Raw genomic sequence first — 15,074 nt, forward strand, 5'->3', positions numbered from 1 at the left:
TGTTAGCATGAAATTGTTAGCATACTAGCGTGCTAATGTTAGCATATTAACAGCTAGCATGCTACATGACTGAGGTGTACGGCTGCGGAAATTGGCAAAAAAAAAAATGTTTGCATGACATTTTTAGCATACTACCATGCTAACGTTAGCATGTTAACAACTAGCATGTCATGTGACTGAGGTGTACGGCTGCAGGAGTTGGCAAAAAAAAATGCTAGCATAAAATTGTTAGCATACTAGCATGCTAACGTTAGCATATTAACAGCTAGCATGCTACATGACTGAGGTGTACGGCTGCAGAAATTGGCAAAAAAAAAATGTTAGCATGAAATTGTTAGCATACTAGCATGCTAACGTTAGCATATTAACAGCTAGTATGCTACATGACTGAGGTGTACGGCTGCGGAAATTGGCAAAAAAAAAATGTTAGCATGAAATTGTTAGCATACTAGCATGCTAACGTTAGCATATTAACAGCTAGCATGCTACATGACTGAGGTGTACGGCTGCGGAAATTGGCAAAAAAAAAATGTTTGCATGACATTTTTAGCATACTACCAGGCTAACGTTAGCATGTTAACAACTAGCATGTCATGTGACTGAGGTGTACGGCTGCAGGAATTGGCAAACATTTTTTTTAGCATGAAATTCTTAGCATACTAGCATGCTAACGTTAGCATGTTAACAGCTAGCATGTTACATGACTGAGGTGTACGGCTGCGGAAATTGACTAAAAAATGTTAGCATGAAATTGTTAACATACTACCATGCTAACGTTAGCATGTTAACAACCAGCATGTCATGTGACTTAGGTGTACAGCTGCAGGAATTGGCAAAAAAAAATGTTAGCATGAAATTGTTAGCATACTAGCATGCTAACGTTAGCATATTAACAGCTAGCATGCTACATGACTGAGGTGTACGGCTGCGGAAATTGGCAAGAAAAAAAAATGTTAGCATGAAATTGTTAGCATACTAGCATGCTAACGTTAGCATATTAACAGCTAGCATGCTACACAACTGAGGTGTACGGCTGCGGAAATTGGCAAAAAAAAATGTTAGAATGAAATTGTTAGCATACTAGCATGCTAACATTAGCATGTTAACAGCTCGCATGTTATATATGACTGAGGTGTACAGCTGCAGAAATTGAGTAAAAAATGTGAGCATGAAATTGTTAGCATACTAGCATGCTAACGTCAGCATGTTAACAGCTAGCATGTTACATGATTGAGGTGTACGACTGCAGACATTGGCTAAAAAATGTTTACATGACATTTTTAGCATACTACCATGCTAACGTTAGCATGTTAACAACTAGCATGTCATGTGACTTAGGTGTACGGCTGCAGGAATTGGCAAAAAAAAATGTTAGCATGAAATTGTTAGCATGCTAGCATGCTAACGTTAGCATATTAACAGCTAGCATGCTACATGACTGAGGTGTACGACTGCAGACATTGGCTAAAAAATGTTTGCATGACATTTTTAGCATACTACCATGCTAACGTTAGCATGTTAACAGCTAGCATGTCATGTGACTTAGGTGTACGGCTGCAGGAATTGGCAAAAAAAAATGTTAGCATGAAATTGTTAGCATACTAGCATGCTAACGTTAGCATGTTAACAGCTAGCATGTTACATGACTGAGGTGTACGGCTGCAGAAATTGACTAAAAAATGTTAGCATGAAATTGTTAGCATACTAGCATGCTAACATTAGCATGTTAACAGCTCGCATGTTAGATATGACTGAGGTGTACAGCTTCAGAAATTGAGTAAAAAATGTTAGCATGAAATTGTTAGCATACTAGCATGCTAAAATTAGCATGTCAGCATCTAGCATGTTACATGACTGAGGTGTACAGCTGCAGAAATTGGTTAAAAAAGTTAACACGCTAACGGCGTGTATGTGCCAAGTACCGAGTCATATGACTGAGGTCTACGGCTACAAAAATAGCTAAGTTAGCATGCTCATGTTAGCATACTAGCGTGCTAATTATATAACCCTCACTGTAAAATCTTTATTGACGAAAAGTAGAGTTGTACGAGGGGAAATGACCTGATTTGGATCTTTTTAAAAGAGAAATAGTTGTGGTGAAAGACCGGACTCACTGGTTGTTCTGAGATATTTGACCTTAGAGCTCGTTGTATTCATTGTGCATTTCTTTTAAAAGAACTGTTGGTAAGGTGGAAGCTCACAAATCCTCACCTAATCCTCACTTCTGTCTCCTTTATTCCAGATGGCTCTTCCCCGCAACCAAGTGACATGTGTGTAAACATCCCGACTGACACACGACGTATCTGTCCCTGAGAATCCACCCCAAACGCGTTGACATTGGATTCATGGAGTCCCTGGAGACTGCGGCGGGCGTGACCAGCTCTACGGGAGGTCAGGAGGAAGATGCTGCACTTAAGAAATGTACATCAAATGCTGCCAAGACAAGAAGGAGTCCATCAGTGGAAATGGAGGACAAGGCGTGGCACCAACACCTGCAGGATGGCGTGCCCAGAGACATAAAAAAAGGCTGCGACTCAGGGAAATCAGTGAAATTAGAGGAGTCACTGGCCCAAACTGAAGCGCCTTTGGCCATAAAAACAACAGGCAGACACAGAACTGCTCCGTCCTTGGGCGTCTCACACAGAAAGTCCCCGAGTTCACCTGAACGACAGCATTGCTATTCAGGGACGGAGCAGCAGCAGTCCGACGCCAATGCGAAGGGGGAGCCAAAACCACAAAAGCCTGGAAAGTACGTGTGCGATTACTGTGGACGGGCCTGTGCCAAACCCAGCGTGCTTAAGAAACACATTCGCTCGCACACCGGGGAAAGGCCCTACCCGTGTGTCCCCTGCGGATTCTCCTTCAAAACCAAGAGTAATTTATACAAACACAGAAAGTCCCACGCTCACTCGGTCAAAGCTGGAACGGCGCCGTCTTCGGAGCAGGGCTCTCACAACGTCAACATGGATCAGGGGTCTTTCGAAGGGGAGGGAGAGTTGTTCTCAGATGCGGATCAAAGCACGGACACGGACGAGGACACGCTTAACGATCCCCTGCTGCTTCTGGACTCTCCGGCGGAGAGATCGGATCACACCGCCGTGAAAGTACTAAACCTCGTTTCTCAGAAAAAGCCATCCGCGACATCATCGGCGTCAGCTCAGGATAGTTCCTCTCAACCCCCTGAAATCAATGAACCTCTTGCCACCAGTGAGGCTAACAGCGCAATCCAATCTTGCACCATCAAACAAAGACTCGCACTTCGGCTGTCGGAAAAAAGAAGTAGTGACTCCGAACATAATCTGTCCCTCCCGAGTCAGTCGAGTAAAGGCAGCACGGACTCTGGCTACTTTTCCCGATCTGAAAGCTCGGAGCATCAGACTGGCCCACCAAACGCCAATGCCAAATCCTATCAGGAAATAATGTTCGGGAAGTGCTACAGGCCGACCCCAAAGCAGACCTCAGCTTACACAGATCCAGGTGAATACACGGCAAGACGTTCGGAGAAAGGAGTTTCCCGTGTTTTCACCCAGGAAAAGGACACATTTGAGTCCATCAAAATAAACACAAAGTCCTTTATGAGTGAAGCGGCGAAAGAGGCAGAGATGGACAGCAGCTCCGACCTGGGGCTGCTCCTCAGGAGCAACTCAATGCCGACAACCTCGGCAGTCAGCCTGACATTGCCTCAGGCGCTCAGGGGCAGCCACTCGTTTGACGAGAGGGCGAGCAACGCTGGCATGAGGAGACTCAGACGGCAAGCTGCTTTTGAGCTCTCCTCCCACGAGGGCCAAGCAGATACCGACGGCCATGGCAGGATGAGCGAGAGTAGCATGACACCTGCTGGACCGGAAATGGAAAATTACCCCTCTGCGGCATCGAGCATGACCCAGCAGAGGCAGGCGATAGAGTTGGCCACGCGGAAGCGTCGGAAGGAAAAGCGGGAGGAGGAGGACTTGCCGGGTCAGTATGCAACGCAGAATGAATTGTGTGAAGAAATGTATGATCTCAGTACGGATTATGACACAAAGCATCTTGGCGTCATGAAAGGACGTCCTACAAGTACACAGCTGGACAGGAGTGACATGGACACGTCAGTGAGTCATGAAGTGTGCACTCGAAAAACCTTAGGAAACGTCATTTCAGTTATCCAGCACACTAACTCCATCAACAGGCCTTCTGCTGAGCACACAGACTCTTCTTACAAGTGTCACAGGCAGAGGCAGGAAGCCTTTTCCTCCTTTCAGCCCATTGAGGAGACGTACGACATGGAAAGGTGCGACAGTCGACTCAGGCAGTCGTTTCAAATTGGCCCCAAACTTGTGCGACAGTCCAACATTCAAGTACCCGAGATCAGGGTCACTGTGGAGCCGGACAGTCCGGAGAAAGCTCCAGACGTTCCGGTGAAGGAGCCGGAAAAGCACGTGGAAGAGTTTCAGTGGCCGCAAAGGAGCGAAACTTTGGCTCAATTCCCCCCGGAAAAACTCCCGCCCAAAAAGAAGAGGTTGCGCTTGGCTGATATCGAGCACTCGTCCGGGGAGTCCAGTTTTGAGTCTGCTTGTACCAGCCTCTCCCGCAGTCCCAGTCAAGACAGCAATTTATCTTACAGCTCCGCCTTCTCCTTCGACAGGGAGGAGAGCCTCAAGCCAGTTTCTCCGGCCAGGCAGGATGAATTTGGCAAACCTCTGGAGCTCTTAGCCGTGCCGGGAAGCGGCCACTCGCTATCCGTGCTCAATCAGCGTCAACAACATGAAATGAGACGCTCCTCCTCAGAGCAGGCGCCTTGCAACTTGCGCAAGGAGTTCCCAGAGGTGCGCAGCGTATCATTTGACTACGGCAGCCTTTCTCCCACATCCAAAGTTAGATCTACAGACCTCGGGTCTGGCTACCTGGCCGCAAAGGATAGACGAAGGGCCAACTTGGTGCGACAGGAGTCACTAAGCATGGACACAGAGGCCTCACATGTCGCAACGCAGGTGTTTCTGCAGCACCTCACCGGCGCCCCACCTCTGCCGCACACTTTGCCCATTTTCTCAACGGGGAATACATTTCCCCAGCATCCTCATCCGAGCTTGTCAATTCCTGTTAGAATCCAGACTCACGTGCCAAGTTACGGCAGCCTCACCTACACGTCGGTATCCCAAATCTTTGACAATCAGTACAGCAGAGTCAATCCCTCACAGAGTCAGACTTTACGCTCGCAAGCGAACCCCGACAGCCACAGTAAATCCGCTGGCGAAGCCCTTGATCTGTCCTCAGCTAAGCTCAAGACGGGCATCCCCCTCTCTCTCACCTCCCGGACTATCTCCACCACTAACGCGTCCAGCGGCAGCGCAAACAAACGCGTGCTGTCGCCTGCCAGCAGCCTAGACCTGGTTTTTGAGGTCAAGCAGCAAAAGCGGGTGAAGGAGGAAAGACTGTTTGGGCAAATTGTGGAAGAGCTGAGTGCGGTGGAGCTGGGCAAGTGTCATTTGGGCGAGGAGAAGCTGCAGACCGCACAGGATGACTCACACAAGAGCAGGTTTATCACACTCGGGCATAAAACCACCGAGGCCCGCGACCATGGCGGAGAGTCGGCTATGGAGAGCAGCTGCCTGGATATCAGCTCGCCTCCGTATTCCGCCACGCTTGTCTGCGAAATGAAAGAAGTTGGCACGGACAAACGAGTGCAGATGGACACGGGGGCACAGCCGCTCTCCACTCGAGACATCCTGATCTCAGAAGCCGAGCATCCGGGACCGTTATCTCCCTTTCCAAGTCTTCGCACGACGACAGGTGTGAGCTGGTGTTATCTCAGCTACACCAAGCCGAGCTGCTCCCACGACAACGCTCCTTTCTCCTCCGTCTACGCCACCTGGTGCGTGAGCGCCCGCAACCCCAACCCGCCGGAGCTGAGCACCGGTGCCGCGCTGGCCTTGCTGAGGTCCAAACAGAAGGGGGGTGAGATTATTTACTCCGTGGCTGCCATGTGTCAGCCTGGCAACAGAAAACTGGTCTCATCCCTCATCCTGTGGCGGCAGACTTTTGAACAGGTGAGGAGATTAAACCAACCTCTTTGAAGGCCCTTTTCCACCAAAAGTTTAGGAACTTTAGGTTCCTGGAACCTATAATTGCTGGCTCCTGTAGAAGTGTGTGGTTTGTGTTTCACAGTTCATGGTAGTTTCTACATATTAGGTTGATGACGTATGGTTTGTTATATTTCTACATACGTACATAAACAGACCATATTTGGTCATATGTATTTTAGTACAGCGTAAATAAATAAAATACAAGGCAATAACGTACAAAAGAATATGATTTCAAATCCAAGTTTACCGAAGTGTTCATAAAAAAGTCGGGCTTTTGTCCGCAACGTCCGACAGTCAGAAAGTCGTCCCCTCAGTAAATGATGAATTCATGAGGGTCAGGCGGTTCCTTTTGGGCCATTTCAGATGTAAATAACAATATATAAATATTAAATGTCCGCTTTTATCTCACGCCGTCAACATCGGATGTAGCGTTAGCTTGTTAGCATTAGCATTCGGTTCACTTGGGTTGAGACTAATAACTACACAAATGGCTTGTCACTGACTTATTAGTGTTGTCCCGATTTCAACATTTTGGTACCAGTTTGCAGTTAAGAGTACAACTGAAAACCTTGGGTTTAACTTACCGTATTTTTCGGACTTAAAATCCTTTCATTTTCTCAAAAATCGACAGTGCGCCTTATAACCCGGTGTGCCTAATCTACGGAATGATTTTGGCTGTGTTTACTGACCTCGAAGCAATTTTATTTGGTACATGGTGTAATGATAAGTGACCGGTAGATGGCAGTCACACATAAGAGATACGTGTAGTAGAGATGCGCGGATAGGCAATTATTTCATCCGCAACCGCATCAGAAAGTCGTCAACCATCCGCCATCCACCCGATGTAACATTTGATCAGAACCGCATCCGCCCGCACCCGCCCGTTGTTATATATCTAATATAGACGATGCAAGGCATTAGTGAGGTTATAAAGCTTTTGCCTGTTAAAGAAAGGAGACTGATCCAATGCAGCACAGACATTCGCGTGCCACGCTGTCACGACCCAGACGCACACCAGTGCGCAATCATATGGGAGCCGCGCTGAGCGCACCTCCAAGCGCGTCTCGCTGCCGGCGACGGCCGGGTATGGGCCTGACGCTCCAGCGCCATCCATTTTCAGGGCTTGTTGATTCGGCAGGTGGGTTGTTACACACTCCTTAGCGGGTTCCGACGTCCATGGCCACCGTCCTAGCTGCTGTCTATATCAACCAGGGTGAGCCCCACCCCTTCCGTGAGCGCACTGCGCGCGGAGTGACCCCTGTTACGCGCCCCCGGCAACAGGGGTGGCGGGCAGGTAAGCTGCGCGGGCGGAGCGCGCGGAGTGACCCCTGTTACGAGCCCCCGGCCACGGGGGTGGCGGGCAGGTAAGCTGCTTACCTGCTGCGCGTGACGCCGGCCGCGGCGAAGGCGGACGAGGCGGGGTGTCGGTGCGGTGGGCGCGGTGGTGACCCTGGACGTGCGTCGGGCCCTTCTCGCGGATCGCCTCAGCTACGGCTCCCGTTGGGGCCCTCTCGGGGGAAGGGGCCTCGGTCCCGGACCCCGGCGAGGCGTCGGGGGCCTTCTCCGCTCCGTAAAAGTGTCCATCTCTTTTTTTTTTTTTCTTCTGTTGTGGCATATGCTGCAGGTGCCTGCTCGTTTTTCGTATGTGGGTAACAACATTTAACTATGTATATATATTTCCCAATTGGTTTAACTGCCACCCGCCTGAATCTATTTAAAATCTTTTTTTTTTTTATTTCAACCGCCCGACCCGACCCGACCCGACCCGACCCGACCCGACCCGACCCGCGGATAAAATCTAATTTTTTTTAAATTTCATCCGCCCGATCCGCGGATAATCCGCGGACTCCGCGGTTGTGCCCGCAAACCGCGCATCTCTAACGTGTAGACTGCAATATGACTCAAGTAAATAACACCAAAACTTGAAATGTTCCATTGAGAATAAAGAACATTACACAAGGCACTCAAAAATCTGTCAAAATGTTTTAGTACGACTTTGTCGGCGCATTACGACTACCGTAGTCAGAGATGCAAGTATTACCATGGTGTGTGTATAAGGACCGCAAGATAGCACCCATTAGCGGACATATTATCTAGCGTTTTGTTTCACAATATTATGCAAAAGCAACTTTTCTTACCTTCTGGTACCTGCTGATTTGTATTTGAGATCTGCATAAGTCCTGAGAATTTGCGCACGTTCGCCTTTGTAGTCCGTGCCGACACCGTAGTCGATAATCTTTATCTTTTTCTCTATCTTCTTGTTATGTGACATTCATCCTCCACTGTTGCCATTTCTAATATAAAGTAGTGTAAAGTTCTTACTTATATCTGTCAGTAAACTCACCATGAAAGCACTAAAACATACCGGTGTAGTGAGTTGACATTATTCACCCAAGGAACTTTAGTTATTAGAGAGTACAAATTTTAGGACCTGTGTTCAAACGATCAGTGTTCCAGAGCACAGCCCGCCCCTCGAAGGTACCAGGAACCTTCCGCAAGTCCCACCTAGCTAGCAGGAACTAAAAATAGTACCTAATCTGGTGGAAACACAGGCAGAACTTTATTTATCCGGGGTTTAACTTACCGTATTTTTCGGACTTATAATCTTTTCATTTTCTCAAAAATTGACAGTGCGCCTTATAACCCGGTGCGCCTAATGTACGGAATAATTCTGGCTGTGTTTACTGACCTCGAAGCAATTTTATTTGGTACATGGTGTAATGATAAGTGACCGGTAGATGGCAGTCACACATAAGAGATACGTGTAGTAGAGATGCGCGGATAGGCAATTATTTCATCCGCAACCGCATCAGAAAGTTGTCAACCATCCGCCATCCACCCGATGTAACATTTGATCAGAACCGCATCCGCCCGCACCCGCCCGTTGTTATATATCTAATATAGACGATGCAAGGCATTAGTGAGGTTATAAAGCTTTTGCCTGTTAAAGAAAGGAGACTGATCCAATGCAGCACAGACATTTGCGTGCCACGCTGTCACGACCCAGACGCACACCAGTGCGCAATCATATGGGAGCCGCGCTGAGCGCACCTCCAAGCGCGTCTCGCTGCCGGCGACGGCCGGGTATGGGCCCGACGCTCCAGCGCCATCCATTTTCAGGGCTAGTTGATTCGGCAGGTGGGTTGTTACACACTCCTTAGCGGGTTCCGACGTCCATGGCCACCGTCCTAGCTGCTGTCTATATCAACCAGGGTGAGCCCCACCCCTTTCGTGAGCGCACTGCGCGCGGAGTGACCCCTGTTACGCGCCCCCGGCAACAGGGGTGGCGGGCAGGTAAGCTGCGCGGGCGGAGCGCGCGGAGTGACCCCTGTTACGAGCCCCCGGCCACGGGGGTGGCGGGCAGGTAAGCTGCTTACCTGCTGCGCGTGACGCCGGCCGCGGCGAAGGCGGACGAGGCGGGGTGTCGGTGCGGTGAGCCTGGACGTGCGTCGGGCCCTTCTCGCGGATCGCCTCAGCTACGGCTCCCGGTGGGGCCCTCTCGGGGGAAGGGGCCTCGGTCCCGGACCCCGGCGAGGCGTCGGGGGCCTTCTTCGCTCCGTAAAAGTGTCCATCTCTTTTTCTTTTTTTTCTTCTGTTGTGGCATATGCTGCAGGTGCCTGCTCGTTTTTCGTATGTGGGTAACAACATTTAACTATGTATATATATTTCCCAATTGGTTTAACTGCCACCCGCCTGAATCTATTTAAAATCTTTTTTTTTTTTATTTCAACCGCCCGACCCGACCCGACCCGACCCGACCCGACCCGACCCGACCCGACCCGACCCGACCCGCGGATAAAATCTAATTTTTTTTTAATTTCATCCGCCCGATCCGCGGATAATCCGCGGACTCCGCGGTTGTGCCCGCAAACCGCGCATCTCTAACGTGTAGACTGCAATATGACTCAAGTAAATAACACCAAAACTTTAAATGTTCCATTGAGAATGAAGAACATTACACAAGGCACTCAAAAATCTGTCAAAATGTTTTAGTACGACTTTGTCGGCGCATTACGACTACCGTAGTCCGAGGTACAAGTATTACCATGGTGTGTGTATAAGGACCGCAAGATAGCACCCATTAGCGGACATATTATCTAGCGTTTTGTTTCACAATATTATGCAAAAGCAACTTTTCTTACCTTCTGGTACCTGCTGATTTGTATTTGAGATCTGCATAAGTCCTGAGAATTTGCGCACGTTTGCCTTTGTAGTCCGTGCCGACACCGTAGTCGATAAGCTCCTTCTTTTTCTCTATCTTCTTGTTATGTGACATTCATCCTCCGCTGTTGCCATTTCTAATATAAAGTAGTGTAAAGTTCTTACTTATATCTGTCAGTGAACTCACCATGAAAGCACTAAAACATACCGGTGTAGTGAGTTGACATTATTTACCCAAGGAACTTTAGTTATTAGAGAGTACAAATTTTAGGAACCGTGTTCAACCGATCTGTGTTCGAGAGCACAGCTCACCCCTCGAAAGTACCAGGAACCTTCCGCAAGTCCCACCTAGCTAGCAGGAACTAAAAATAGTACCTAATCTGGTGGAAACACAGGCAGAACTTTATTTATCCGGGGTTTAACCAACCGTATTTTTCGGACTTATAATCTTTTCATTTTCTCAAAAATCGACAGTGCGCCTTATAACCCGGTGCGCCTAATATACGGAATAAATTTGGCTGTGTTTACCGACCTCGAAGCAATTTTATTTGGTACATGGTGTAATGATAAGTGACCAGTAGATGGCAGTCACACATAAGAGATATGTGTAGACTGCAATATGATGGCAGCCACACATAAGAGATACGTGTAGTCTGCAATATGATGGCAGCCACACATTAGAGATACGTGTAGTCTGCAATATGATGGCAGTCACACATAAGAGATACGTGTGGACTGCAATATGATGGCAGTCACACATAAGAGATACGTATAGGCTGCAATATGATGGCAGCCACACATTAGAGATACGTGTAGTCTGCAATATGATGGCAGTCACACATAAGAGATACGTGTGGACTGCAATATGATGGCAGTCACACATAAGAGATACGTATAGGCTGCAATATGATGGCAGTCACACATAAGAGATACGTGTGGACTGCAATACGATGGCAGTCACACATAAGAGATACGTGTAGACTGCAATATGATGGCAGTCACACATAAGAGATACGTGTATACTGCAATATGATGGCAGTCACACATAAGAGATACGTGCAGACTGCAATATGATGGCAGTCACACATAAGAGATACGTGCAGACTGCAATATGATGGCAGTCACACATAAGAGATACGTGCAGACTGCAATATGATGGCAGTCACACATAAGAGATACGTCCAGACTGCAATATGATGGCAGTCACACATAAGAGATACGTGTGGACTGCAATATGATGGCAGTCACACATAAGAGATACGTGTAGACTGCAATATGACGGCAGTCACACATAAGAGATACGTGTGGACTGCAATATGATGGCAGTCACACATAAGAGATACGTGTGGACTGCAATATGATGGCAGTCACACATCAGAGATACGTGTAGACTGCAATATGATGGCAGTCACACATAAGAGATACGTGTAGACTGCAATATGATGGTAGTCACACATAAGAGATACATGTAGACTGCAATATGATGGCAGTCACACATAAGAGATACGTGTAGACTGCAATATGATGGCAGTCACACATAAGAGATACGTGTAGACTGCAATATGATGGCAGTCACACATAAGAGACACGTGTAGACTGCAATATGATGGCAGTCACACATAAGAGATACGTGTGGACTGCAATATGATGGCAGTCACACATAAGAGATACGTGTAGACTGCAATATGATGGCAGTCATACATAAGAGATACGTGCAGACTGCAATATGATGGCAGTCACACATAAGAGATACGTGTGGACTGCAATATGATGGCAGTCACACATAAGAGATACGTGTAGACTGCAATATGATGGCAGTCACACATAAGAGATACGTATAGACTGCAATATGATGGCAGTCACACATAAGAGATACGTGCAGACTGCAATATGATGGCAGTCACACATAAGAGATACGTGTAGACTGCAATATGATGGCAGCCACACATAAGAGATACGTGTAGACTGCAATATGATGGCAGTCACACATAAGAGATACGTGTAGACTGCAATATGATGGCAGTCACACATAAGAGATACGTGTAGACTGCAATATGATGGCAGTCACACATAAGAGATACGTGTAGACTGCAATATGATGGCAGTCACACATAAGAGATACGTGTAGACTGCAATATGATGGCAGTCACACATAAGAGATACGTGTGGACTGCAATATGATGGCAGTCACACATAAGAGATACGTGTAGACTGCAATATGATGGCAGTCACACATAAGAGATACGTGTAGACTGCAATATGACGCCAGTCACACATAAGAGATACGTATAGACTGCAATATGATGGCAGTCACACATAAGAGATACGTATAGACTCCAATATGATGGCAGTCACACATAAGAGATATGCGTCGACTGCAATATGATGGCAGTCACACATAAGAGATACGTGTAGACTGCAATATGATGGCAGTCACACATAAGAGATACGTGTAGACTGCAATATGATGGCAGTCACACATAAGAGATACGTGCAGACTGCAATATGATGGCAGTCACACAAGAGATACGTGTGGACTGCAATATGATGGCAGTCACACATAAGAGATACGTGTAGACTGCAATATGATGGCAGTCACACATAAGAGATACGTGTAGACTGCAATATGATGGCAGTCACACATAAGAGATACGTGTAGACTGCAATATGATGGCAGTCACACATAAGAGATACGTATAGACTGCAATATGATGGCAGTCACACATAAGAGATACGTGTAGACTCAAATATGATGGCAGTCACACATAAGAGATACGTGCAGACTGCAATATGATGGCAGTCACACATAAGAGATACGTGCAGACTGCAATATGACGCCAGTAAACACCAAAACTTTAAATGTTTCAATGAAAATAAAGGGCCAAATGAAAGCGCTAAAACATACCGGTGTAGTGAGTTGACATTATTCACCCAAGGAACTTTAGTCATTAGAGAGTTCCGGTAAGTACACGGGGATTCCTTGCATCTTTTCACAAGTTGCAGGAAAATGTTACTTGTGTGTTGGGTATGCAAGCTACTAATAAACAAGCTAGAAAAAGCCCACTGGGTCAGAGATGATGAAAAGTTGCAGTCAAAAGGTTTTTCCCAGCATCAAGTTTGGCTGACAAGACCTAACAGAGTCACGTTACCACGTCAATAATGAGTCCGCTCTGAGAGCTTGTTCACAATATGTTTGCTCATCCCAATCAGCCGCCGAGGAAACCGGAGCCCAAAGAGGCGGACGCCAACCCCGGGAAGAAGAAAGAGGGCGGCTTCAGACTGAAGGCCGCCAAGGAGGAGTGGAAGGAGCGAGAAGCTTCCGCCGCCCAAACGGCGCCGACGCGCGTCAAGATATTCGAGGGAGGGTGAGTCAACAGGCACGCGCGGCGCATCCGCCGCCCCGTCCTCATGCCGCCTCATGTGGTCAGGTACAAATCCAACGAGGACTACGTGTACGTCAGAGGCCGGGGCCGAGGGAAGTACATCTGCGAGGAGTGCGGCATCCGCTGCAAGAAGCCCAGCATGCTGAAGAAACACATCAGGACCCACACGGACGTGAGACCCTACATCTGCAAGGTCTGCAACTTCGCCTTCAAAACCAAAGGTGAGCAATCAGCATTCAAAGTGCGAGTCTGGAGATGGAAATAATTGACCTGGGTGAAGTTTCCACCCCACCCTGGTCTTTGCAATTCTTAAAATAACAACAAACATTTGTACTATTCTGCTTTTAATGTCTTTTTGGAGGTGAACATGCAAATGTTACCCTGGGCCGGATCATGTTTTGTTATTTTCTGTTAGTTTTGGACTCCCTTAGTTCCTGTTTGTGCACCTCTGGGTTTGTTTTTAGTTTCCATGGGGATTAATTGGGTTCACCGGCCTCTGGTTAGTGGTCGACAACAGGTGAGCGTTGTCGACCACTAACCAGAGGCAGGTGATCCTCTATACGACAGGAGTGCTCTGCTGGTTTTAAAGATCCACTAGAAAAAAAATGATGTTTTTTTTTAAGACATATAGCAAAACAATGCTTTGCTCTTTAAAGAACTACACCCTAAAACAAAGATCCTCTACGCGACAGGAGTGCTCTGCTGTTTTTAAGGATCCACTAAAAAAAAGGATGTTTTTTTAAGTACGTACAGCAAAACAATTCAATGCTCTTTAAGGAACTACACCCTAAAACAAAGATCCTCTATATGACAGGAGTGCTCTGCTGTTTTTAAGGATCCACTAGAAGAAAAATGATGGTTTTTTTTAAGGACATATAGCAAAACAATGCTTTGCTCTTTAAGGAACTACACCCTAAAACAAAGATCCTCTATATGACAGGAGTGCTCTGCTGTTTTTAAGGATCCACAAAAAAAAAAAAAGATTTTTTTTTAAGGACATACAGCAAAACAATGCTTTGCTCTTTAAGGAACTACACCCTAAAACAAAGATTCTCTACGCAACAGGAGTGCTCTGCTGTTTTTAAGGATCCACTAGAAGAAAAATGATGTTTTTTTTTAAGGACATATAGCAAAACAATGCATTGCTCTTTAAGGAACTACACCCTAAAACAAAGATCCTCTATAAGACAAGAGTCCTCTGCTGTTTTCAAGGATCCACTAAAAAAAAAAAGATTTTTTTTTAAGGACATACAGCAAAACAATGCAATTCTCTTTAAAAAACTACACCCTAAAACAAAGATCCTCTACGCAACAGGAGTGCTCTGCTGTTTTTAAGGATCCACTAGAAAAAAAAGTATGTTTTTTTTTAAAGGACATACAGCAAAACAATGCTTTGCTCTTTAAGGAACTACACCCTAAAACAAAGATCCTCTATATGACAGGAGTGCTCTGCTGTTTTTTAGGATCC

General features: G+C 46.8%; 1 protein-coding gene across 2 annotated transcripts in view; it reads left to right on the top strand.

Moving 5' to 3' along the window:
* The window catches only part of hivep2b (HIVEP zinc finger 2b), a 61,258-nt gene that overhangs the window by 24,685 nt on the left and 21,499 nt on the right, over window positions 1–15,074 (top strand). For both annotated transcript variants that reach the window (XM_061924478.1, XM_061924479.1), the window contains exons 2-4: window positions 2,243–6,026; window positions 13,434–13,588; window positions 13,652–13,827. In XM_061924478.1, the coding sequence (XP_061780462.1) occupies window positions 2,346–6,026; window positions 13,434–13,588; window positions 13,652–13,827 (4,012 nt within the window). In that variant the 5' untranslated portion in view covers window positions 2,243–2,345. The remainder of the gene's footprint in view (window positions 1–2,242; window positions 6,027–13,433; window positions 13,589–13,651; window positions 13,828–15,074) is intronic.

This window comes from Nerophis lumbriciformis, linkage group LG29, assembly GCF_033978685.3.
Source record: "Nerophis lumbriciformis linkage group LG29, RoL_Nlum_v2.1, whole genome shotgun sequence".
NCBI lineage: Eukaryota > Metazoa > Chordata > Actinopteri > Syngnathiformes > Syngnathidae > Nerophis > Nerophis lumbriciformis.